The sequence below is a fragment of the Python bivittatus genome, unplaced genomic scaffold, assembly GCF_059951505.1.
Source record: "Python bivittatus isolate LINGU-HERP-01145 unplaced genomic scaffold, Pbiv_v1 ctg000800_np1212, whole genome shotgun sequence".
NCBI classification, from domain to species: domain Eukaryota; kingdom Metazoa; phylum Chordata; class Lepidosauria; order Squamata; family Pythonidae; genus Python; species Python bivittatus.
Genome location: NW_028277105.1, coordinates 1,399,560 through 1,426,406, shown reverse-complemented (window position 1 = coordinate 1,426,406; position 26,847 = coordinate 1,399,560). Strand labels below are relative to the sequence as shown.

Here is a 26,847-nt window from a genome sequence, read left to right as displayed (position 1 = left end):
CCTGCCGCTGGGCTGGGGCCTCTCACCGCCGGTGCCACCGGTGCCACTGGCACCTCGGGGGTCCCCGGAATCGCCACCGTCTCTGCGGCTGCCGCCTCCTGTCGTTTGCCGGTCGCCTCCAGCGCTGTCCTTGTCTTTGCCTCACGTGCGGTTGGTTGCCCAGGACCCACTGCCGTCGCCACTGCAGCTTGTCGTCCCTCGGCTCTCCGTCCTGCGGCCGCCGATTCCTCGAGCTCCGTGGGGTCCTCGGCTCTCGCGTCGTCTCCGCGGCTCGACCCCGTCTGCCTGGTATCGCCGCCGAAACGCACCGTCTCTGCGGCTGCCGTCCCCTCTCGTGTGCTTGCCGCCCCCGCTCGTCTGCCGGCCGTCCCCAGCGCCGTCCTCGTCCTCGTCCTCGTCCTCGTCCTCGCCTCACATGCGGTTGGTTGGGCAAGTTCCGAGCCGTGCCGCGCCGGCTGAACCTGACAGTTCAGACAATTGTTTTTAAATATCTGGAAGCATGGCCTTAAAATAAAATAAAATAAAATAAAATAAAATAAAATAAAATAGTTTAAGTGTCCCTCGGGCGTTTTTTTTAGCATCGGGACGCAGAGAAAGTTTAGTCACTTTTGCAAGCCGCGAGATGGGAGGAGCTCTGGGGCTGTATAAGAGGTGCGTGCTGGGCTGTGACTCGTTCACCAGATCCTGGAGCGCGACGTTTGGAGTTGACTTCTGTGGAGAAGAAGCGGTGCTTGGATTTCAGCAGGGACAATGTTTCCGAGAGTGAAAGGCGTTTGGCCCCGTGGGAAAATTGTCCATGGAGTTCTGCGGGAACGTTTTCAGGGCTGCCTGACAATGCCCCGTTAAAATCACCGTGGATTTCAGCAGGGAAGGGGTTTCCAAGGGAGAAAAGCGTTTCTCCACACCGCAGGGCCTCCCCAGTCCCGGAGTGGCTAAGTCAGAATCTTGCTTCAGGGACATCGCTGTCCCCCACGCCGCTCTTTCCAACTCGCTTGTGAAGGGAACTCAGCCGCCCTTCCGTCTTGCTGGGGGGGGAGGCTGCATCGGGATGAATCACGTCCCCTTTTAAGAAAGGCCCCCAATTTCCCTTGTGAGAACTGGGACGATCCGTTTTATGAGATTTTGGCCCATTTGAAGGTGAACGCCTCCACACGCTTTGGGGTGACTCCCGGAATGCTCAAGACAGCTGGGGATTTTGGACACTGTAGTCCCAGACCGTTTCTAAGTGAGAAATAGAAATTGGGGAGAGCTGGTTTAGGGAGCAGAGAAACCCACTGAAGAGGCCCCTTGCGGTCAACATCCTATCCCCAAAGCCCCACAACCAAACCATAGTTCAGACAATTGTTTTTAAATATCTGGAAGCATAGCCTTTAAATAAAATAAAATAAAATAAAATAAAAGTGTAAGTGTCCCTCGGGCGTTTTTTTTTAGCATCGGGACGCAGAGAAAGTTTAGTCACTTTTGCAAGCCGCGAGATGGGAGGAGCTCTGGAGCTGTATAAGAGGTTCGTGCTGGGCTGTGACTCGTTCACCAAATCCTGGAGTGCGACGTTTGGAGTTAACTTCTGCGGAGAAGAAGCGATGCAGAGCGGTGAGCGCGGGGCCGAGATCCGGCCAGTCTCTGCACAGGATCTCCCGGGGGTTGGGGTTGGGCGTTGCTCAGGAGGGACTTCAGGGCTCCCCGACAACACCCCGTGCAAGAATCCGGCTTCGATGCAACCAGGTCGGTTGTCAGGGCTGCCTGACAATGGGCCGTGTGAAAATCGTGGTTGGATTCAGCAGCAGGGTCTTCAGGGCTGCCTGACTGTGCCCCTTGTGAAAATCCTTGGTTGGATTTCAGCAGGAACGGTGTTTCCGAGAGAGAAAGGCGTTTGGCCCCGTGGGAGAATTGTCCATGGATTTCTGCAGGAACGTTTAGGGGTCTGCCTGACAATGGGCCGTGTGAACATCTCCGTGGGATTTCAGCAGAAGGGTCTTTAGGGCTGCCCGGCAGGGACCCTTGGAAAAATCCTTGGCTGGAATTCAGCAGGGACGGTGTTTCCGAGAGAAAGGTGTTTGGCCCCGTGGGAGAATTGTCCATGGAGTTCTGCAGGAACGTTTTCAGGGCTGCCTGACAATGCCCCCTTAAAATCACCGTGGATTTCAGCAGGGACGGGGTTTCCAAGGGAGAAAAGCTTTTCCCCAAAGCCCAGGGCCTCCCCAGTCCCGGAGTGGCTAAGTCAGAATCTTGCTTCAGGGACATCGCTGTCCCCCGCTGCTCTTCCCAACTCGCTTGTGAAGGGAACTCAGCCGCCCTTCCGTCTTGCTGGGGGGGAGGCTGCATAGGGATGAATCACGTCCCCTTTTAAGAAAGGTCCCCAATTTCCCAGGCGCATCGTGGAGTCTCTCAAAATCACTGAGAGGCAGGGGAGGCACACACACACGCACACACACACACCCGGTGGGTAATTCTTCCTCCTTTAGTCGCAGCATGCTCGGGACAGCGGCTGGTTTGCAAAGTCGGAGGCCCAGGGAATGGATGTCGCTCGGCTCCCTGCCCCCCTCCCCATTTTAGGAAACCGAGGAGCCACTGAGGATCTCCTCTTTGCGCTTTGCTCTGACACAGAGTGCCGGAGAACTCGCCACTCCGGACTCTCCCTGGCTCCCAATGGCATGGTGCAGCCTCCGGAGGAGGGGATGTCCAGCGGTGCCAGACACGCCCACAGGACAGCTATGCCCACAGGACAGACCTAACCTTTCTTCTTCTCTAGGATCTCCAGGAGACTTCCCTAGAAGGGCCTCAACAACATCCCTGTGAGGGAGACTGGGTGGCTAGTGCATAATTGCCCCGAATTTTCCCAAGATCGCTGAAGTTGCGTGGAGACTTGAACCCGGGTCTCCCTATTTCAAGTCCACACCTTCCTCCCTTCTCCCCCCTCTTCTTCTAGCGACCCCCTCTCGCCGCTCCCCCTCTCCCCGAAACCGAGTGGTAGGCGAACTTTTTTGGTGAAATCAGCCTGCGGAACGAGCTGCCACAGGTATCGGTGCCGGGCGCGCCTTCGGATGGCTGCAGAAGAGCGCAGCGAAATCCCTGGACCGCAGGTCACCCACCGGCTAGGTGTCCTAAACGCCTCCACGGGCCCGCCAGGGAACAACGCCGGCAGGCTGGGCCGGGGCCTCGTGGTCGGGGGGGGGGGCTTCCAGAAAATACCCTTCTCGCCACCCCCACCCCCTCCGAGGGCAGCCTACAGCTGATTCCCTCTGCTTTGGTGCTGCGCCATTTCCCACTTTCCGCGGGTGCTGAAAACTTCGCGGGCAGCTTCAGTCACCGGCGCTCCCAGCCCGCATCTCTCCTTTCTTCTGCTCCGCTACCCCGACAGCACCTGCTCGCCGCGAAAGGGCCGCTGCTCCCGACCCGCCCGGCTCTTCCCGCTAAACTGTCCCCGCAGGGGATCCAGGCAGCGGCGGGGAAGCGAAGGCGGGCGCGGAGGAGCAACTGGCCTTCCGCCCATCCGATCTCCGTCTGAACTTGGCAGCAAGGGGGTGGGGTGGGGGGGCAACCCTGTCAAAACCCTCAATCCCGCTCATTTCTTCTCATCCCATGAAAGGAAGCGCTGCGTTTATACAGCCGGATCCGCCCCGCCATTCCTGCTAAAAGATGCCCGCTTGCTCCAAACGGGAGTCTGCTCCGACTTTTCCACCGGATTCCCACTGGTGGCTCTCGGGCTCCCCCCGGAGGGAACAGACGTGAGCGGGAACCCGGCGCTACCCATCGGGGAAGCCCGTGGCGGTGGCCCAGAGCAGGTCCGCGGGCGAGTCTGCGCTGCTGCTGGTGTGGCTGGAAAACAGCCGGGTCTGGAGGCGAGGACAGAAGGTAGCTTTGCCCAGGCGGACGTATGGCTCCCCCTGCTGGCCAGGAGCAGGACCGTCACCTTCCACGAAACTCACGAAGTTGAACGAAAAGAGGAAGAAGAGGCCAGTGGGCGCCCCGCAGACCTTTTCTTTCCACCCTCCACGCTGAAGCTCTTCCCCCCAGTTGGAGACCAACCCCCCCCCCCCCGAAAGGCTGAGAAGAACAGCCGCGCAGCTAAGCAGGACAGCGTGTCCGGAGGGACTGCTGGGAACGGCCAAGCCGCCCTGTGGATTGAGGATGAATTTTCCTCGGGGATCAACTGGACAATTCTTACTCTGTGCCTTCTGGCAGGACCAGGCAGACAGGAGGTGTCTGTGCTTCTCGCTCGCCGACCAGGACCGAGCGACCAGATTCAGAGGTCCGTTTGGGGGTAGCCGAGACCTTCTTGGGCCCTTCTCTGCTTCCCTGGGAGAGCCTCAACAACAACCCTGTGAGGGAGACTGGGTGGAGAGTGCCTGTTTGCTGATATATAAAATAATGAACACCTCAAAATGGTTCTTGGCAACGTCCTTCAACTCCCTCTTTCTGAGGGATCTCCCGGGGTGGGGGTCGCTCGGGGTGGAGGGAGATGGCCTGATTTGCGCAGAGCCAGAGCGACAGGAGGAATCTCGGGGTGCCGCGGCCCAGGACAGTGGGCATGGTTTGAGGAGGGAAGGGGGGCAGCTCTGTCTCCTCCTTCCCTCGGGCAGGTACACGTAACCTGTGGCAGTCCAGTCGTGCATGCTTCAGCCACAAGTCACATGTAAGCCCGGGTTCGGTGAGCCGCCGCAGCTTCTCTTTCCGTTGGAAGGAAACGGGAGGAGCGCTGGGACTGAGCCGGCTGTATAAAAGGTGCGTTTCCCGTCGTCGGATGAGAAGAGCCGTGCCCGACTGGCGTGTTTGAGGGTTTTGACTGCAGGGCTGCCTGACAATGCCCCATGAGACATTCCTGCTTCCATTTAAGCGGAAAGGTTGTCGGGGCTGCCTGAGACTGCACCGCGCCAGAATCCTGCTTCGATTTAATCGGGAGGGTTTCCAGGGCAGCCCGACAATGCCTCGAGCTACAGTCCAGCTTCGAGTACAGCAGGGACGGGGTTTCCGAGGATGAAACGCTCGGGATGCAGGGAGATGGCCCGATTTGCAGAGAGCCAGAGTGACGGGGAGGAATCTTGGGGTGTTTGGGGAGGGAAAAGGGGCAGCTCCGACTCGTCCTCCCGCGGGCGCCTCCGAGAGCGTTTCCCAGCCCAGCCGCCGCTCTTCCCTCCCCGCCTCTCCTGCCGCCGTCGCTGTCTGTGGGCAAAACTCTCTCTCTGGGCGGCCGGTGTGGCGACTCAGAGGAGAGAAGCGCCGTGACAGAGCCAAAGCCTTTCTCCCTGAGCGGCCCCCGGCCGTCCCCCCGCCCGTGCCCAAGAACAGGGCCGCCCGAAAGGGAACTCCACTGCTCCCCTCAGTGCTCCGCTGCTGCCTCCACATGCTTTGGAGTGAACCTGGGAATGGTCAGGATGGCTGGGGATTCTGGACAAAGTAGTCCCAGACCATTGCTGACTGACAATGAAAAGGGGGGAGGCTGGTTTAGGGAGTAGGGAGGGAGGGACCTCCTGCCTCACTTTGACCAACAGAAACGGGGGGGGGGGGGCTTTTTTACCAGCAGGACTCGGAATGGTGGGATCCCCTTTTTTGCAGTCCGAAGACCCTTCCCGCCACGGCTCCCCCCTTGCGGCCAAGTTCAGACGGTGATCGGACGGGCGGGGGACGGTGTTGCTCCTCCGCTCCCCGCTCGCTTCCCCGTCACCGCTCGGATCGACCGCGGGGAATGTTTAGTGGGAACAGCCGGGCGGGTCGGGAGCAGCGGTCCTTTCACACGGCGCTTCTGGAGATCAAGCCGGGGAGTGGCGGCGGCGGAGCAGCGAAGAGAAGAAGGGGAGGGAGGAGGCCGGGGGAGCCGGTAACTGAAGCCGCCTGGGAAGTTTTCAGCACCGCGGAAAATATAAAATAGCGCGGTACCAAACCAGGCTGGGGGGGGGCAGGAGAACTATTTTGTGGAACTCGCCCCCTCCCAGGCCACAAGGCCCGGCCCAGCCAGCCAGCGTTGCTCCCTCGGGGGCCTAGAAAAGCCTCTTGGACGCCCTCGGCAGCTCTCTTCTTCCTGTGGCTCTCACAGGACTGACCGACACCCCCCTCGTCCATAATGCAACCCCCAGTCCTTGGGGCTCCTAGCCGGTGGGTGACCTGCGGCCCAGGGATTTCGCCATCCTAAAGCGCACCCGACACTGCTACCCGTGGCAGCTCGTTCCTCAGGCTGGTTTCACCGGAAAAGTTCGCCTACTGCTCGGTTTCCGAGGGTTGGGCGAGGGGGACGCTGATCCCGTGTTCTGTCAGAGGGAGAAAAGTTCCTCTTTCTTCATCCTTCTGGGATCCAGCAGCCTTTCGCTCCCTCTTCGCACCTCCCAAGCCTCTTTTCCCCATCGAAGCAGCCCCAGCACTGCCTGCCCTCCTCACTGGGGGTGGGGGCTGATCCTCGGCGGGGGGTCCTTGGCGCGCCTTCTCCAGCCCCCGGCCTCGCCCTTCAATGTGGGGCCGGGGGGGGGGGAGGCGTCCAGTAGAGTTTTCCCCTTTCCTCGGGGGTCACCCCGATCCTTGGTGGTTTTTGGTGGTTATTAGTGGTTTTGAGCAAGGGTGAGCGAGAAGCAGAGTCTGAAGAAGAGGAGGAAGACAGCTGGTGGGCAGCTCCTAGACTTTTCCTTTCAACCCTTCATGCTGAAGCTCTTCCCCCCAATTGGAGGTCAAAACCCCCTGAAAGGCAGAGGAGGAACAGCCCTGCAGCTAAACAGGAGAGCGTGTCCAGAGGGACTGCTGGGAACGGCCGGGACAGCCGAGGCGGCCAAGGAGACATTGGAGCATGCAAGGAAAAGCCAGAGGTCCAGAGCCGAACAGCTGCTCAGCGTCGTGGATCCTGGCATTTGCGGTTGATCAAAAAGGAACTTTATTGACCAATCCTCACATTTATGACCTTCACAGATCTGTAAAGCAAAGGAAAGCTGAAATCAGATCATAAGCACAAGGGTGGTTTCACTGAGCGATCCCTTCGCTTCAGCCGCTGGTCCCAATTGTGGTTGCTAAATGTGGACTCCCTGTATTACGGCACCCGCCTCCCCAATCCTTGCTGTGTCCTTGAGATACATCTGAAATTGAACTTCTGTAACTCTCAGCCAGCATTGCCTTTGTGACCTGAGATCCGACATAGCAGAGGGCTGAAGCGAGGGCTCCTTCTGCTGGAAAGAGTCTAGATTTCAGTTCCACCAAGTTCAGGGTGCCTGTGCAAAAAAGTGGCTACCTCTACAAGTTGCCCAAAGGACCTCTCCGCTTGGCTCCCTCCATTGTGTTTTCTCTCATCAAAACATGGGGGAGGTTGATGATCAGCTCTCCCGCACCCCAAATGTGCTCCTTCTCATTCTGTGGATCCTCTTCACAGTCGACGTCCCAGCTAGAAACAGTTTAACAGGTTGCCGAAGATGCTGTTGTGCTACGGAAGGAAGCGCAGCAGGGGGAGAACCCCCAACTCAGAGCTATGGCTGCAGTGTCCAGCTGCACCCAGCAGAGGGCGCCCCAGGGTCTCTGAGGGAGGCTCCCTTCGAGTTCTCTAAATTGGTAGGTTTGTGGAGGCTGCAATTTGTGAAGATTGTGTTACTGTTATTCCAAAGGAACGTGGAGCTAACCTCGGGGAACTTCTAAGGCATTTAAGGTTGGCGCCACCCCTTCGTGGTAGGCCAGATCAAGAAACAGGCATGACCTGGATTCCAGCAGTGCTCTTTGTCAAATGAGGTAGGATAACAATCTTAAAAACCTCTCTAAGTCAGTGTTTCTCACCCTTGGCAACTGGTGTGTCGATTTCAATTCCCAGAATTCCTCAGCCAGCAAGTCCTAAAAACATGTGACAAAAGACAAAACTATGGTTAAACCAGGCAGCTTCATGAAATGGGTGAATCCAAGTCAGTTTCCCTCTTCTGTTGGCTAAAACCTTTAGCCCCCCTCCCAATTGTTGTGGCTTTTCATTCCAAGGCATGTTCACACCATGTTTGCTCTGGAAACCAGTAAAAGAGGAACTGCAGGGACAGGGTTGGCCTATCCTGGTTCAGGGTGATATTTGACTTGGGTCACAGCTATGCCCTCTGGAAACAATGTGTTCTGGAAACCAGGAGTGGAAATCACAAAGACTGAAACAATGGCCATTCCCTCAATCCTGCTATCACCATCTCTTTCCTATACAGGTAGTCCTTGCTTAGCGACTGCATCATTTAGTGACCATTCACAGTTACAATGGTGATGAAAAAGGAACTTGACGACCAGTCCTCGCATTTACAACCTTCACGGGTCTGTAAAGCAAAGGAAAGCTGAAGTCAGATTGTAAAGCCCAGTCATGGTTTCACTTAGCGACTGCTTTGCTTAACATCCAAGTTGCCAGTCCCAATTCTGGTCACTAAATGAGGACTACCTATAGTTTGCTCTGCTGGAATACAAAGGCTATGCTTACCCAGTTTCTTGCAGCCCGTTCCTTCATGATGCAAATTTTTGCAGATGTCCACCAAAGAATAACCATCTTATAGTACAGTGGTACCTCGGGTCACGAACTTCTGTTTATGACCAATTCGGGTCACGAACAGCACCGTTCGCAAAATTTTGCTTCCGTTCGCGAACTCTGGATCAGGTGACAAACAGGATCCGTGGCCATTTTCCCTCCCGTGGCACGTGGTCATGGCTTCCTGTAAGGGGGGGGACTCTCCCTCCAAGCAATAACCACCTCCCCACCTGCCTTCCTGTCCTCCACGCCTCAAGCAAGGTTAGTGTTCTCTCTCTTCGTACTGTACTGTAGTGTACTTTGTGTCATATTTTTGTGGTTTAAAAAAAAAATACATATGGTTCAGAATGGATTAACCGATTTACATTGAACCTTATGGGAAAATTTGATTCGGTTGGCAACCAAAATCGGTTGGCGACCAAATTCGGAGGGGTCAGAACGGATTAACCGTATTTACATTGAACCTTATGGGAAAATTTGATTCGGGTCACGACCAATTCAGGTTGCGACCAGAGTCGCGGAACGAATTAAGTTCGTGACCCGAGGTACCACTGTGTAAAATATCTATTTCTTGATTGTCAGGAGTTGGGCCAGTCAAAACTGATTGCCTTGCACACTTGAAAGCACCACAGAAATATAAAATATTAATGTGATTAAGTATTATTTCAGCAGAAAGTGCAGTATAATGGATGGGATACTTGCCCTGGCTCCACATCCTCCTTGTCCTGGCCCTACCTGCTTTTTCAAATTGTCTGTCTGTCTGTCTGTCTGTCTGTCTGTCTGTCTGTCTGTCTGTCTATCTATCTATCTATCTATCTATCTATCTATCTATCTATCTATCTATCTATCTATCGGTAGTCCTCATTTAGTGACCACAATTGGGACTAGCAACTTGGTCATTAAGTGAAGTGGTCACTAAGTGAGACTGCAGCTGTGCTTATGATCTGACTTTGGCTTTCCTTTGCTGTACAGACCTGCAAAGGTCATAAATGTGATGACTGGTTGTAAAGTTCCTTTTTCATCACTGTCATAACTGCAAATGGTCTTTAAACAAATCAGTCACTAAACAAGGTCTCTCTCTCTCTCTCTCTCTCTCTCTCTCTCTCTCGATTTATATGGCTGCCCATCTCAAATACATGACTTTGGATGGCTAACAATATTAAAAATAGTGAAACCACATACAAAAGACATAAAACACAGAGCAGCGCAGAGAAAATTGCAAAAACATCATACAACCAACACAACTAGGAAGCAGGGTTCATCACACAAAAGGCTTGAGCACAAAACTAGGTCTTTTAGGCCTTGCAGGAGACCAGCAGGGTCGCGGCCAATCTAATCTCCGGAGGGATGATATTCCAGAAGGCGGGCTACCCAACATGATACTAGTAGCCCCAGTACCATCCTATTCCTGGGAAAATAATCACATGCTTCAAGGGTCTCACCGTATGTCGCTTGGAAGCAAGACAAAGGGGATAGACAATCCCTTAAGAAGCTGGCCAAAACTGCTCTAGGCTCCTATCTCTAGTAACTGTTCAGCAGGGAGAGCGAGCATCTTCTGTAGCTAGGGGATATCCGGTCCGTGCTTCAAAGTGGAACGAGCTGGGTTTTGTCTAGTCCCGAATTCCGAGATAAAACAGAAGCTCAGATAAACAGGAAAAGACGGATGTTGCTATTGAAACAAATGCACATTTCAGAAAAAAACAGTGGTGAGGGTCAGACAAGGTAATTGATCCAAGGCTGTCAGGGGGGTAACGCAGGAAAGCCGGCCACTGCAATAACCGTTGACAACCAGGGCTGTTTCTGAATCCTGCCTATAGCTGGTGTGAAAACTGAGGTGCTCCTACTGTGGAATTCAGTTCTAAACCAAGTCTGTTCTGAAACATTTCAGTCGATCTGCACTGAGTCTGGCTCAAGTACTGGTTGTAAAAAGCAAAGGAGAAAAGATTGCATTAAAATCTGCATTGATCTGGTTTGAGGGAAAATACACTCCAATATGTACAACCAGTTGTACAACCCCACGTCATTCACTGATGATTATGAACCTGCTTTGTAGCCTGAACTGCCCTTTCCAGTTTTGTGATTCTGTGTTGCAAGAATTCAGACAAATGGATTAAATGGTTATACTTGGTTATATCCCACATTTCTCCTGGTGCTCAGAGTGGCTTACATGGGAATTTCCCTTTACAGGTACTCCTTGTTTAGCAACCGCAATTGGGACTGGCAACTCGGTTGTTAAGCGAAGTGGTCACTAAGTGAAAATCACGTGACTGTGACTGTGCTTACGATTTTACTTCATTTTCCTTTGCTTCTTGCTACTTCCTTCAGCTGAACTGGGGTTCTTTCTCTTTCTCTTTGAGGATATCTTGGTATGGGGTAAATAAGCAAATGAAAATAAGAGCAGAGAGATGCTGTGAAAGTTGTAAATGTGAGGACTGGTCACTAAGTTTTTTACCACTGTCATAACTTTGAACAGTCACTAAATGAGGCAGTCACTAAGTAAGGACTACCTGTATTTTATTACCTTACAACAGCAATGGTCTGAGGGTGGGGGACAGGTCCAAAGTAATCAAGAGAGTTTTGGTGGCTGAGGGGGGACTAGAACCTGGGTCTCCCTGTTCCTAGTCCAACACCTTCACCACTACACCACACAGTGTTTCCAGTGGTGAATGGATTAAACCACAGTTAAATTAACCATGCAAATCCCCACCATTTGCACTGGTATCCCAGCAGCCTTTGGGATGGCTGGGTAGCACTTTTGAAGTTGTTGTTTAGCACGACAACAGCAACAGCCAAAAACCCCATGAGGCTGAAGGCACTGCTGTTTTGGGAAGGGAAGGCCGAGTCTTCCCCCATAGCCTTTGTATTCACCTTTTGCACAGCTGCAAAGAAGGAGCAGTAGAAACGCTGGTGCAGAAGCAGCTTTACTTTGTGGCCAGTCTTTTATTCTGCGTTGTTTTCCTGGAGGACCAATAACTCTTCTATCCTATCCTGTCCTAAATTTATATGGCCACCTTTATAAACTCTGGGCATTGTCCATCAATAAGAAAACACCAAAACACCAATACAATTAAAATAGCAGCAATTGAAAGTATTATTTTTATTGCTATTATTATTTATTTAAGTTTATTATAGCTGCCCACTCCAGTAGACTCTGGAATAATAGACAATCGGGAGCCCCCAACATACACCCCCAAAATGCACTGCATCTCTCTAGGCAAGATCTTCTATCATCCTGACCCCAATCCATGCAAACTCTACGTATAAAAATCTACAATCCGCTTGATGATAAGAGAAGTTCAGATGACGCCGCAGATCATGGTGATGATAAGCTAATCAAAACTAAGCAATTGTTATTTGTAACTACGAGGGGATGTTGGTCTTTTTTACATTTTTATTTGTTGTGTGTTTTTTTTTCTGAGTGTGATGAGCTGTCCGTTTTTATTTTACGTCTGAAAATGGACTAATAAAAAATTTAAAAACTAACAACAACTAAGCGAATGTTAAAGATTGTGCATTCTGCCTCATTCACAATCGGTCCCATGGTCTGGGTTCAAACTCGCATCTGTGGAGGTGGCTGGCGGGGTGATGGGTTTGGTTCCCCCCCCCCAGCATCTTGAAGGTTTTAGGGCTAAAATTTACAGGGGGGTTTTAGGACATTTTTAATGTACGTTTCATGGATTTTAGCCATTGTTGGAGGGATTGGTGTTTTTTCCTTTTTTGTTATTGTGAACCGCCCAGAGTCACCCGTTGGGGGAGATGGGTGGCATACAAGTTTAACAATAAACAAACAAACAAAGTCAAATTGTAGTAAGACTTAATGTGGTATTGCAGACAGGTCTTGGGCTCCTATCAACTCAGTCCTTGGATTTGATAGAGTTGCAAACCTGACATAGGAGAGGAAAGAGAAATACAGTGGTACCTCTAGTTACGAACTTAATCTGTTCCGTGACTCTGATTGCAACTCGAGTTGGTCTCAAGTCGAGGTAAAGTTTCCCATAAGGTTCAATGTAAATACGGTTAATCCGTTCTGCCCTCCGAATTTGGTCGCACCCCGAGGTAAATTTCCCCCATAAGGTTCAATGTAAATACGGCTAAACAGTTCTGAAACATATGCATTTTATTTTTAAACCTCAAAAACCTTCCAAACACCACAAAAACCTTCCAAACGCCACAAAACACACCACAAGCCTCACCAAACATCTCCTTGCTACTGCGATCTCGCCCACAGGAAGCCGCGGCCGCATGGCAGCAGGGAAAATGGCCGCGGATCCGGTTCATATCTCGAGGTGGAGTTCGCATGTCGAGGTAAATTTTTGGGGCCGGAGCTGGTCGTATCTCGAAAAATTCGTAAGGAGGTACCACTGTAGAGGGCCTGGAGAAAAGAGAGAAAACTGTAAATAATAATAATAAAAATAATAGTAATAATTTTAGAGCCAGTCAACTGGTAACTCCGTGTAGGTTCTTTTTTTTTCATAAATGGGATTAGTTTACCCTTTCCTTCTTCTAGAATGCTTGTTCAACTTCCCAATCTATCCTGTGAACCTGGAATTTCCTAGTGGTCTCCAGTTCAAGTACTAAACAGGTCTGGCCCCACTTAGCTTCCTAGGTTGAGCCCAGCTGGTGGCAGCAAACTGTGAAAAGCAAAGAAATCAGGTCTTAGATGGCTCGAGGGGAGGCAATAGAAAGATCTGGTGGAGAACTCTTAGAGCCATGTTTTTCAAACCTGGCAACTTTAAGATGTATGGACTTCAACTCCCAGAATTCCCCAGCCAGCAGGCTGGCTGGGGAATTCTGGGAGTTGAAGTCCACACATCTTAAAGTGACTAGGTTTGAAAAATACTGTCTTAGAGGAACACGGACAACGGGAATTTAAAAAACCCTGCCTCCACATCTTTGAGAGACCTCTGAGATGCTATTTAGACATCCAGCCTTCCACAACATGGAAGGAACATCAGTAGAACCACCGCAACATAGAAGGAACATTGATGCTCGAGAAGATTTGGTGAGCTTCATGCATCTCCTCTGAGCTGAGATCAGATCTCTGTCGCTTCACCACAGCACACCCTTTACCCACCACGGGAGAGCTGTTCTGAAGATGGCATGTCATTATGTGTACCCCAGCACATGCACAACCTCTTTCACAATTCTTCTACTCTGCTTTTGTTTCTTGGCAATGTTCTCTTCTTCCTCAGCGGCAACCCACCCTAATCTTTCCCACCCTTTTTTCAGTGTTGACAACAGTGCCCTGGGTAACAGGAAATCTTTCCCGTCCCAGGCATTGTGTGGGGCAGGAAATCTTCGACAATGGAGAACAGAAACGGCAGGATGTGTCTCGTTTTTTAAGGGAGGGGGGTGATGGGGTGTCCCACAAAGCCATAGGTTGTGTCTCTAGAACTTGGGGTGCATTCCAGGCGTGCTCTCTCTAATGGCGTCATCCTCACCCGTGGCTTCAATTTGACCCCGCTCTTTGGACACCCGGATTCTGCCTCCCAGGACCTCTTCTAGCGTCGGAAGGAGTGATGAGGGTGTGGAAGAAGGATCTAAAAGAGGATGAAACCGTTGCTACTGCTTATGTTGATCCCGTTTGCTGGAGGTAACTTAAAAAGAAGAGCATATGTGGAGTGGATTGCAGATTTTTACACGTAGGGTTTGCCCAGCATCCTTAACGGATTATCTCATTTTCTGGGTTTGTCCGATACCCTGAAGCCTAAACTCGTCACGTAGGTTGACTTCCTGCCGCCAGAAAAACTAACTGAGATTAGCATGTTGCAAAAATGCAGCCACTAACTCTTGATCTGATCTGGTTAAGTGTGTTGCACGCACACCCCCAGAGGGGACAAGTTACAGCTGTTAATGTTTCATCAGCCCCTGGAGCAGTTTCAGGGCAGATTTTCAGCTCAAGGGCTCTTTGTGCGTGCGGTGTGTGTGTTTCTTTATGTCTACAAAGAGCTTGCTGCGTCTATCTGTTGTTAACAGTTTTGTGGGACTTTGTGGACTAACACAGTTGTTATTGTGTAAATGTTCACGGATGACAGTCCACCTCTCTGTACGTGCACACAGACTCTTGCACAATTGCACGTCTGCTTGCTTGGTAAGAAAGCTTTTGGGAGGACATGGAGAGCAACCAGGGGAAGGATGTTAGGGTGGTGTTTTCTTCGTTGCTTCTGAAATATTATCCTCACAAAACTTGCCTAGCAACACATTCTTATTGCTTCCGTGTGAAGCTAAAATCCTTCTGTTCTCTTGGATATTTACAATATTTTGGAATTTAAAATATTGATATTATTATTGTTATTGTTCTTATTATTTCAGTCTTTCTAATCTACTATTGTAGAATACTACCCCAGAAGGTCAAAATAATAGATCAATGTTATAGATCCAAAAGATCTTGAATAAATAGATCCATATTATGGATCTGCAGTTGATCCATATTACATTTTGCCCTGTCATTGAGCTGGCAGAAAAATACAGCAGCAAAACATTTGCTGTCCCTACTGGTGATCCCTATCCTGCCACCAGCATTTACAATGCTGGTAAATGATGCTTAACACAGTATCCTAGTCAGGGGTTGCTAGAATTCCCCCCCTCCCCCCACCAGCTTTGTATTCCTCCCCAACCCCAGCTACATATTACTAGCCAGTGGAAAAAATATCCACTAATCAATCTTCTGGAAGCGGGCAAGTTTTGACAAATGGTCGGACCGCTGGATTTAGCCATCTGGCGAAACTCGCTCTGTTTTTACAGGAGTCATTCAAAGGAACTCAGCTCCTTTTGGACAAGGGTTTAATATTATTCTGGAATAGTGCTATTACTACCAGCTGATTATCAGACTCCCTTTGAATTCATCTGCAGAAAAACATTTGCACCAAACCAGAGCTAATTGTTGAGCTCCTTCTGGATGTGGGTTTAGTGCTCTTCTAAAAAGTGCTAAAAAAAGTGATTAAAAAAACACCCCCAAACAACAGCTGACACAGGTGGGGAACGTTGCCCCACAAAGCAAGAGAGAGAGATCCACCTTCCTTTCTCCTGCTTCTCCCTGCAGCCTTCTTGCTTCTACAGCTGGTACGGCTGATCCGCATCACGGAGCGAGAGATCAGTTTAGGGATCTGGTGGGTAGGGAGGAGAAGCCGTTTTGAAGGAACTGGACTCTTCTGCTACCTGTGACTCTGGAAAACAGGGTCAAGACTAGAGGGAGGGTCAGGGCTTGCACCAGCCTAAAGTAACCAGTAGATGGCAGGCTGATCCCACCTCTCAGGGAACACCTTGATCCTGGCAGAATGATAGATCTTGCTCCTTCAGTTGTCTGGTGACACTGTGTCTGCCTAAAGGGGAAAGAACTCCTTTATCCCTGAAAAGCTCAGGATGCGTTTCAACTGCCTCACATATGGGTTGGGAATGAAGTGAAGGCCATATCAGGAGGGCATGGCAGAAAAAAGGAAATTGCCAGGGCGTGTTTGTGCCAAGGTTAGGGGCAAGTGGGAGAGACCCTTACTTACCCTGTGTTTATCTCTCAGGCTCTAGGCTGCATTTCCTGCATCGCTTGGGTTGTGGTTTTGCAAAATTTGCTGTAATTTTAAACTCTGTTATAACATTTGAAAAATCAAATGTATCCGCATTTAAAGAAAAGAAAAGGGAAAAAACAAAGGAACAAATTCTGTCATTGTTTGCAAAAGAACTGGGGAATATAAATGTGTTGCATGTTTAGCCACTGACAGGTTTAAATCTCCCTAGTGCAGTGTTTTTCAACCCTGTCCACTTTAAGATGGGTGGACTTCAACTCCCAGTCCACCCATCTTAAAGTGGACAAGGTTGAGAAACACTGCCCTAGTGTAATTGTGTATGTTACTTGTGGGCAGAGATCTTGTTTTTGTTGGTGATACCAAGCAAGAGACACAACTTGATTCCTTCTGCACACAAACTTTGGTGCTAATGCTTAAGGATAAGCCCCCTCTTTATTTCTCACAAAAAGCTTCAAATGAGGGTCCATGGGTTCAAAGGATCTCTGAAACAGGCAGGCAGAAATAAATAATTCCTTCCTGGATATAATTCCGATGTGTTCAATGATATAGTTCATTTTATACTCTGGGTTTAATCCCACCCCCCACCCCCGCCCTGATCTGCAGACATTAAGGTAAGAGGCTTTTTCTAAACATCTTGGTCTCTTCTCTTCTCTTCTCTTCTCTTCTCTTCTCTTCTCTTCTCTTCTCTTCTCTTCTCTTCTCTTCTCTTCTCTTCTCTTCTCTTCTCTTCTCTTCTCTTCTCTTCTCTTCTCTTCTCTCCACTCCACTCCACTCCACTCCACTCCACTCCACTCCACTCCCTTCTCTCTTTTCTTTTCTTTTCTTTTCTTTTCTTTTCTTTTCTTTTCTTTTCTTTTCTTTTCTTTTCTTTTCTCCAGCTGAATCTTGCCCTCAGATGCCCTGCAAGAATGGTGGGACTTGCTTGAATCACTCTAATGGGACGTCTTCCTGCCTGTAAGTTTGCAAGACTCTAATTCCTGTTTTTCTTTTTGAAGAGTAGGGAGAAGGGAGATTCCCATCAGGGTTAAAATTGTATGACCAGCAGAAGCTCAACAGGTAGAGATTTCTCCCCTCAGTGATTCTGTGTATTGTACAGGAAACATTGCAGTTTTTGTCCATCATAAGGAGACAGAAGGTGAAGCCAAGCTGGGAATTCAATTCATGCCATTTCTGGTAAAAGCTGTGCAGACGGAATTGTTTTCTGCCCATTGTACAGCTGTGATCATGGAGCTACCATATATACTTGCATATAAGCCCATCTGCATATAAGCTGACCCTCACATTTTTTACCAGAATACTGTGAAAAACGCAGCACCTGTGGATGAGACCACACTCAAAATGTTTGTATGTTTTAATTTTCACAACTGGCTTATCCATGGATTACCCATTTTTCATGGTATGTTGATTAAAAATGTGAGGGTCAGCTCATCTGCAGTTGGGCTTATACGTGAGTATGTATGGGAAATACGGGTACTTTAAAAAAGTATTATCACATATACTTGCAGACAAGCTGAACCCAATTTGGGGGGTATATTTTGGCACCTAAAACTTTTGGCTTCTTTGCGAGTATATACTGTAATCCCAGTCTCTCTGGCAGCTAGAGCAAGGGAGATGGATTTGCACCCCTATTCACCCCTGACTCACTCAACTCTTCGGGCCTTTAAGTATGATCTCTTGCTCCTACCCTGCTTACAACTGCAAGCACCAATACTAAATAGGGTGTTTACTTTAGTTTTGGCTTGACTGACCTGACCTGAGACACCCCTTGCAGTAAGGCAGAATGCGGTTAGGCTAAGGTTGTGTAAATACAACCCTTGTGGTTTAGAAGCCATGCTTCTTGGAATAGCGTTATGTGCAAACCGGCACAGCAGCAAACCCTGATTAGCAGGGCATAGTGCGATGTACTGAGACCCTCTGCAGGCTTAGAGGCTTTCAATTAGAATTTCCCATACAGGTTAGGTAGTCCTTGGTTAACGACGGCATTTGGGATCAGAATTGCTGTTGCTAAGTGATATAGTCATAAAGTGCGACGTCACATGGCTGTGCCACTTAGCGATGGCAGTTCTGGCAGTCCAATTGCCATTGTTAAGCAAGGACTGTGCAGGTCATTAAGCAAGGACCTCACATGACCGCGACTTCTGACTTCCTGCCGGCTTCCCCATTTGACTTTGCTTGTGGGAAACTGGCAGGAAACGTTGGAAGTCACAATCACATGACCGTGGGACACTGGGATGGTCAGAAATCTGAGGACTGGTTGTAAGTACCACTAATTCAGCGCCGTCGCAAGTTTGAATGGTTGCTGAAAGAGTGGTCATAAGTTGGGGACTACCTATAGTTACCTTGATACTCTCCATCCTAGCTCCAGATTGAATCCAGATCTTCAAAAACATTGTGTTTCAAACCAAGCTTTTTTTTTTTTGCCTTCTCTGTTTCCTTCCCATTTTCTGACTGCCACAGGTGCCCTCCTGGCTATGTAGGAGACACGTGCCAGTTTGCAGATCCCTGCACCCCTGTGCTTTGCCAGAACGGGGGCACCTGCTCGTCCAGGGCTCTGCCTCCCTCAGCTGCCCCCGAGTACATATGTGTGTGCCCTCCTGGTTTCACTGGGGAGAAATGCCAGGGAGTGGTTGGCGATCCCTGCTTCCCATCACCCTGCCAACATGGAGGAACATGCCAGCGGGTTTCTGGGAAAGACCATCAATGCCAGTGTCTGTCAGGATGGACAGGTAAGGCAGGGGATCAGATGGGAACCTTGGAATTGCCCCAGGCTGTGCATTGCCATGCACATAAAAAACCCACAGAGCTTTGATTGCCCCACCGTGGTCACCATCTTGACTTTTTTTGACCATACGCTGCCAACACTCCTAAGTTCTCCTAGAGTTTGTGGAAAGAGAGTTCACTTTAGAGGGACCGTTTGATTTATTAGTCTGATTTCTAGGCCACCGAACTCCCAAAATTGACTCTGGGTGGCTTCACAAAATTAAAAACAGAAAAAAACCCAACATTCTGTGTGTCAATCATCCCCTACAATAGACCCATCACCGCCAACCTAAAAGGGCCTGCCAGACCCCCTAACCGAGGCCCGAAGAAGAACTGGGATTTTGGAACCCGGTTGAAGGCGGGTGGTTTGGGGGCTGAATGAGACTCTGGGCAGAGGCTGTTGCAGAGCTCGGGAGACGAAAGGACGGGAGAAACTCTGCCGGAATGTGGCATCCGGCTCTCACTGATGGTCTCGGGCCAGGGGAGAAGGGAAGTCCCCCTCCAAAGAGATCCAATCCTCTGGCCAGCGAGGCACAGCCTCCTCCCCTTCCCCCCCCCTCTCATTCCCGAGGACCAACTCTGTCCGTGGGACTTTGGTGGGCAGATGGGCTCCTTCCCCTCTAAGGGCGGGTCTTCTCCTGGAAGGGCTCCTGGAGAATTGTCCCTTCCTCTGGAGAACTTCAGGCCAACACTCATCCAACTCCCTGCCGGAAATTGGGCAGACAGGCTGGGGGGGCAGATCCCAGAAGGAGGTCCCCAGCTGGGGCCTTTTCAGCTCATCCCGTTCCCTCCAGAAGCCAAAAGGATCCAGACAAAGGCATTGCCAGGCATGTATGCATGTAAGTGTGTCTGTATGCGGGGGTTTTACACACACACACACACACACACGCTCATATGTAGGGGCCTATGTTTTATATATGTGTCTGTGTTATACATGTGTATATCTATCCACGTATGCTCATACATATGGGCTTGTGTTTTATATATGTGTATGTGTATCTATATATGTTCGTATATACAGCTGCATGTGTTTTATATGTGTGTATATTATAGGTGTGTATCCGTGTATGCTCATGTGTATGAGTGCATGTGTTATGCATGCATGTGCATATACACGTGTGTGTGTGTGTGTGTGTATGCATGGGTTTTAGCAGTACTTAGCCCCTCTTTGCTAAGTACTGAGCAAAGTACTTCTCCCCAAAACTGAGTCAGAGCCGGTTAGTCCTTGGAGGGGAGCCCGTAAGGAACTCCCCGGCTGTAAATCAGATGAGGAAGTGGATCGAGCCTCCTGGCCAAAGGCAGGGTCCGGTCATTTCCATATCGCTGCAAGAAAACCACATCGGCCTCTTCGTCAGAAATGAAGCTGGAGGTGAGAGCAGCTTCACTGTTATAGACAGAGAGAGAGATTGGAGACGGGTTGGGGGCAGCTGGGTGAGCTCTGCCATAGCTGGGGATACAGATCAAATCCCCTCCGCCCCACCCCGGCAGGATCCAGCCAGGCTGCCCTGTCACAGCTGCAAACACCACGGCCACCACTAGAGGGAACAACCTGAGTTTGCCCTCCTCTCGGGATCACCCAGATTTTAAAATCTTGTATTATGTTCGGTGGTCTCATTTAAGGTTTTCAGTGTTTTCTTCTTTTTTCTATTTGCGGTTTTCGTGTTTTTCCTTTTAGTTCATTAACACGCCAATCTCAGTTCATGAAGGTTCTTTTCTCTTTTTTCCCTTGACCCACAGAAATGCAGTTTTTTTTCTACGTGTGGGTTTATTTTTCACTTTGGTCCTTCTGTAGTTGCTTCCCCGTCCTTTAAAAGGCCTTAGATCTCCTTCCGAGGAAGGCAGCTACTTACTCAATTGGGCAGCTTAAAACTTGAAGCTTGTTTTTCTTCCTCCCTTTCTTTTTTTACAAGATACTCATATCCGTAGAGTCCTTGGGGTTCTCTGAGCTTGGTTCTTTCCTTGCCAACGTTTCATTACCCGGCTAGGTAACCTAGGTAATGAAACGTTGGCAAGGAAAGAACCAAGCTCAGAGAACCCAAGGACTCTACAGTTCAACCCTGAGCTACACATATTCACCTCTATTGATACTCTATCGATACTCCTATCCCTTTGTGTGAAAAAGTTCTTTTATCTGGAAGATGGGTTCATCGCAACTGCATCAGCGGGAACTCTGCTAGGGTTGTAGTAACTTTGATATCAGCCTTCAAAATTTGTAATGGAGCCAGAAAGAAGCGGTCCAGAGTGATATTCTTTTAGTATTGTTGATTAAATGTTTTAACAACCGCATTCATTCATTACGAGGGCCATATTAAGGATCACCCAGAGAGCTTACATAGGAATTTTGAATATCTTTTTAGTTTAGCTGCGGATGAGAGAATTACTGCTGGAGATGTGAACCAAGTTTTAAATGCTGTGTTAGTTCTAATGCTATTCCAGCTTATTTTAACTCTTGTACGTGAAAATCCTACCATTTGCACATCGAGTTTGATTTGGTGACACAGGGCAACTCTTGACAAGAAGAATATAATTTTTTCACTTTCACATCAGACCTGTTTCAGATGTGATCTTGGTCCTAAATTGATTAAATAGAGAAATTATTATTTATCTATTATCCAGAGATACGGATGGCGCCAACCCTGTTGGCCTTCAGTAAAGCCATGGCTTCTCCCCTAGACATAGGAGCCATGGTGTGGTTGATGGACAAATGCAAGTTTTACTGAGGCCTCAACATGGTTTAAAAAGTTTTTTTGCTTTCATTATATTGTGGTTTTGATTCCTGTTCATTGTTTTGGTAGATGGGCAGCTATATAAGTTTGGGTATGTGTGTACACACACAATGTTATTAAAGATTTTTAAAAGGAAGATAAAAACGAATACAAACTAATACAAAATAAGAAAAAGAAAAGAAAAAGAAAGAAAAAAGAAAGTTAAAAGTGCAAGAGAAGGAAAAAAAGTAAAAGAAAAATAGAAAAGAAAGGAAAGGAAAAAGATACAAAGAAGTAGCTTCTGATCTTCTTTACAGCAGTTATAAATACAATTATAAGTTTAGCTCTTGCTCTATGGTTACAACATAACTCTCTTCTTTCTATAAATCTATCCTGTCTAATCAACAAATCCGTAAATCATAAGTTCATTTTTTTCTGTTTCACAGAAGTAGGCTGTATAAGTTTGTTTAATAAATAAATAAGTATTTTCAGGGGATATTTAACTTGATTTACACGGCTGCTGTATTCACCAAAATGATTCAGCAAATGAACTTTAAGAACGAAAACAATAATGTATATAACTGTAAGAACCCATAATACCCAATAATAATACATAATTAAAGAGAAATGGCAGCCAAGAATAAAAACATTACAAATACCGTGAACGTCAGCCACTTTCTGACCCCCAGGCCTGGGCAAACCTCCAGATATTAATCACTTTCTGAAAGGCCAACAGAGTTGGCATCAATCTGATCTTTGGGGTTAAGGTGCTTTTGGGCAGAAGCCGTGCCAGAAAAGGTACCCACATAAGATTGGTCCTATTGCAATATCCAGTTATGTTCCGGTAACGTGGCCAGTTGTTGCAAGATTCTTTCAGCGCAGATAGGGTATCCCTGACAGTAGGAACGGTGATGATCTCCCACTCATCTGGGGGTTTCCTGGAAGTCATGGGCTGACAGTGGTTCGGAAGAAGATGCTGGAGGAGCTTGACCGTTGACCTCCCAGGCTGGAGGAGAAGCTGGGAACCATGCTGACTCTGATTTCTGTTCCAGGGAAGAACTGCCAGTTGATGGATTTCTGCCCAGCCAACCCTTGTGCCAACGGTGGGACGTGTGTCATCACCTACCCTGTCATCGTCTGCCAGTGCTGGCCAGGCTTCGAAGGCCACACCTGCCAGCATGACATCAACGAATGTTTTGGGTCCCCCAGCCCCTGCCTCAACGGCGGCAGCTGCGTCAACAGCATCGGCTCCTTCCGCTGCTTCTGCCCGCCCAACTTCACCGGTCCTCTCTGCCAGTACCAGCTGGGGCCTTGTTCCCCGGAGATCTGTCTCCACGGGGGCACCTGCCATCACGTCGATGAAAGATACCACGGCTGCCTCTGCCTGCCAGGGAATTATGGTTCTTTGTTATTAGCGTTGTTGTCACCCTTGCTGGCTATAAGGCATTGTGGCCGTACCCCAAAGCCCCCAAAATGTAGTTTAAGACACCCAAGGAAGGAAGTGTGGATGGAAGCTTTTTCTCAAAGATCAAGCCAGAGGAAAAGTGGGATTCTGAAGGGAGAGCAAGTCACTGTTCAGGAGCTCCAGGGGAGAAAACTCTTCTCCATTTGCCCAACGATTGGGACTCTGGATGGGGGAGGTCTTGAGTGCCATCCCCTCCAGTCCACTGCCCACAGTCTTTAGTAACCAGGCATGTTCATAGTGAGACAGGCTGCATCTAAGCTATTAATTCAGGCTGCAGATGGCAGGTTGGTGAGATTAAATGTTCCTCCTCCTCCTCCTGTTCTTCTGAATATTTTTGCAGCATAGCATCTTGTGGCAAGTCAGCTTATTTGTCATAATTAATTCAGTAACCACATTGAGTGCACTGTGTAAATGCAACCATGGTTCTTTTCCCCCCCACACTTTTCTCCCAAAATTTGTCCCAGAAAGGGTGGGACTGATTTGTTTACCCCTTTATTTCAAACCAATGCCTTGAATTGAGCTAGCCCCCAAAACAACTGATGTCATTACTGTTAGTGGTGCCAGTCTGTAGCCATGATTTAGAAAGTTACCGCCCCCTTCCACATTTCAGCCACCACAGCAATCCCCAGTAGCACTTAGCTGTACAGGTAGTCCTCGCTTACTGACCATCTTGTGCAGCAACCGTTCAAAGTTACAACGGTGCTGAAAAAATAACTTTGCGACCAAGGGCCACATTTATAACCTTTGCAGTGTCTCTCTCTCTCACTCACGTGTTTGTCATTAGTCAGTTAGTAGGTGCTGTCCTGTGGCTGACCTTTTTTTTTTTTATTCTCCCCTCGGAGAGAAGAGAAATTGGAGAGGAAGGGATTACAAAAGAATAAGGAGGTGCATAATGGAGAATACCCCTGCTGTTTCCCTATGGTACTCATGGTTCCCAGCCCCGAGCGCATAGGCAAACAGCCAGCGCCAGCACATTCCTTTCTTTTTCTTTTTCTTTTTTTCTTTTTTTTTTATTTTTACAACAAACACAAAACATACATGGACAAACAAAACCACAAAAAGGCATAAAAAAAAGCATCTTCCATTTTATAGCGTGTGTCAACCAGTTACCAACTCGTTGGTGCCCCTTTCATAATCTTAAATTCTCATATCATCTATTCAAAATATACTTGTATACTTATCTATTAACAATTATTAATCATTCATAGCTAATCTATAAAATCATTTATTACAAGAAATTTTAACTTTCAATAGGATTAGTAATACATTTTCATCTATCGATTATATGTGTATATATATAATAATTAATATCAAATTTCTATTATAAAGTTTCCTAATCCATTACATTACTATATTTTCTCATCCAATCATTAATAAAAACAAGTTACTTATCTTCTTACTCTAATTTCAAATCTCAGTTTAACTCATCTCTGCACATTTCATAATTTTCCATAACTTCCTCCTGCATAAGTGATTTTTAATTTTTCCAATTCTTAAAAGTTACAGTTCTAACCAGTATCAGTTACAATATCAGTTACAATTCTAACCGGGTTACAGTTCTAACCAAATTCTTCACTACATGTTTCAACAAAAATATCTCTAGTTTAAAATCTATGTTACTATATTCAACCATATGTAAATGTCTAATCTCTTAAAATATTTAGAATCAAATACAATTTTTAACTATATATCTCAGATTTATACTTTATTCCAGCGCTTGCATAATTTTGAGTTCACCCTTTTCATTCAACATCCCAAAATATCTAGCTGTTTATTCCTTTTTCTATATTATTAGATAAGAGAAAGCAATAATAAATGTCCTTTCAAACATTCTGCTTTTTGAAGCTTCTGTCAGTTCCATCATTGTTGTATTCCCCTCGTTTTTTCTTTAAACATCTGAAATAGTTTCTTTCAATATTGTTTTACTTCTTCTTTTTGTGCATTCTTTTAGTACGATTTTCCATTATAATCTTATATAGTCTTTTTCTCACCCTCAGTACCAAGAACAAGTCTGTCCCTCTTCATTTATCAGTTAATTAACCACAATAATTCTGTTTAATGTTTCTGATTTCTTGTACTATTTCTTCCTTTTCCATTGATCCCGTTTTATATTTAATTAAGTCCATTTTAGCTTTAGTATCTTTTTTCTTTTTTTGTGGGAATTTCTTCAGCTCTTCTTCCAGTTTTTTATAGTCATCCTCAATAGTTTAGAGATCTTTTTCTGCATTGTGTTTCTCGTGTAGTTTATTATCTTGATAAACCTTCATTGAGTCAAAGGATTCTTTATCTTTGTTCTTGCCAAAAATAAGAAAAAAAAAAAAATAAAAGCAAGAGGAGAAAAAAAAAAAAAAAGAAGAGGAGGGAAAAGACTAAGTCTCTTTAAAAAAAAACCCAACTGAGGGGGGAGTGGAGAGCAAAGCAGAGCTTCTAGCAGAAAGAAGAGCTACTGCCACTAATCAGGGCTCTTGTGACTAGCTCAAATTTTCCATCTTGATATTTTCAAAATCGCTTTCAACTCCACTTTCTTGTTTATAGTTACGGATGGCACCTGTATAAACATGCACATCCCACTATCTTTTTAGAAAGCACAGAGTCCTTGAGCATGCGTCACAATAGAAGAAAAAAAGCACTATGTCGAGCCTCTAAATGGCAGTGCAACTTTCTTTCATTTACTTTCTCTTAACTCCACTTTCCCCATTTCAAAATCAAAAAGTATAAATTTCTTACAACAATAAAGAAATCTTAGTCAAAAAAAGGCTTAAAATAAAAAGTTATTGAGTATTAAAAAGAAAAAGCCAATCCAGTTAAAAATATATATTTTTTTAAGAGAAAAACATCTTGCCAAATCCACTAAAAAGGGAAAGTTGAAAAGAAAAAAAAAAAAATTCCCCCTTTTTTTATAAGGCTCGATCTCGCCGCTTAATCCACTTTTCTTCACTTTTAAAAATCTCTTTAAGTTACTTAAGGTGTTCTCTAAGAATAGTTAAATAGTAAAAGTCCATCTCACCCAGTTGACACCCTTCTCTTCCTTCTTCCTTTGGAGCTGCCCCGGCTTTCGCAGCCATTTTGGCTGGCTCTCCTCCGCCGGCTTCAAGAGCTTCTCCCCGGATCAATCTGGGACTTGCGGCGTCCCTGAGATCCGCGGGACGTGCCCTTTGCGATCGCCATCTCTACGGGACGGCTTAGGTCCATCGGGACCGTCCGGGGGAGGAGATATCGGCTGCCATCCTGGGAGCCCAGGATCGCCCGCCGTATCGCCGCGACGCCAGCTCCGCCCTCCAGCACATTCCTTTCAATGTGTATTCCCCGTTGTGTGCCTGCTTACTCTCTTCTAATCCTTTCCTCTCCAGTGAATGTAAATACGAACATTAATTCTCTTCTTGCTAATTATCCCAGCACTGGGGTGAGCAATCCCAAGGGCGGGGCAGTGGGGAAAAAAGAAAACTGAAGTAAAATCCTATGCACGGTCGTGGTCATGTGATTTTCCACTTAGTGACTGCTTTGCTTAACAACCAAGGTGCCGGTTCCAATTGTGGTAGCTAAACAAGGACTACCTGTATTAGGAAAGATGGTTGCAAAATTCCTGCCAGGTCACCATTTCAAGATTTTTAAATACAACAGAGGAATGGTGGCTTAACAGCCAGGACGTTTCCCCTCATAATGACCACTGGGTTTGTTTGTTTTTTTACAAACAAGTCACTACATGTTCCTGCCATTTCTTAGCATTTTGAGGTCAACAGACTTGAAGATGGTCCCAAGTCTACTTCAGATTGCTTTTTGAGGGTTTGGGGAACTGGAAACAGTGTGATGCCAAGGTACCGTAAGAAACGAAAGGTTGGAAGAGCTGCGTGCTCTCAGAGTTTTTTCATCTGGAAGCCCCGCTAGTAATTGTTGATGACAGTTTTGTTTCGTCCACAAGGCGTCTAAGTTTATTTCCTCCGGTTCTTCCAA

The 26,847-nt window shown here is 47.7% G+C and overlaps 1 protein-coding gene and 1 long non-coding RNA gene across 3 annotated transcripts in view; one reads left to right on the top strand and one right to left on the bottom strand.

Moving 5' to 3' along the window:
• Nucleotides 1-6,908: 6,908 nt before the first annotated feature.
• Nucleotides 6,909-26,820, bottom strand: LOC148214085 (uncharacterized). 2 transcript variants are annotated; one of them, XR_015793510.1, is made up of 3 exons: nt 25,904-26,820; nt 12,640-12,818; nt 6,909-7,791 (listed from the first exon to the last, which is right to left on the bottom strand). It is a non-coding gene; the product is annotated as an uncharacterized LOC148214085 (long non-coding RNA). The 2 variants fall into 2 exon arrangements; XR_015793511.1 differs by lacking the exon at nt 25,904-26,820 and adding an exon at nt 13,521-13,558.
• Nucleotides 13,734-26,847, top strand: part of NOTCH4 (notch receptor 4) — a 54,726-nt gene continuing 41,612 nt past the window's right edge. Inside the window, exons 1-4 of the mRNA XM_088128641.1 lie at nt 13,734-14,039; nt 16,845-16,920; nt 18,424-18,692; nt 22,484-22,823. Coding sequence (XP_087984767.1) covers nt 13,997-14,039; nt 16,845-16,920; nt 18,424-18,692; nt 22,484-22,823 — 728 coding nt within the window. The 5' untranslated portion in view covers nt 13,734-13,996. The remainder of the gene's footprint in view (nt 14,040-16,844; nt 16,921-18,423; nt 18,693-22,483; nt 22,824-26,847) is intronic.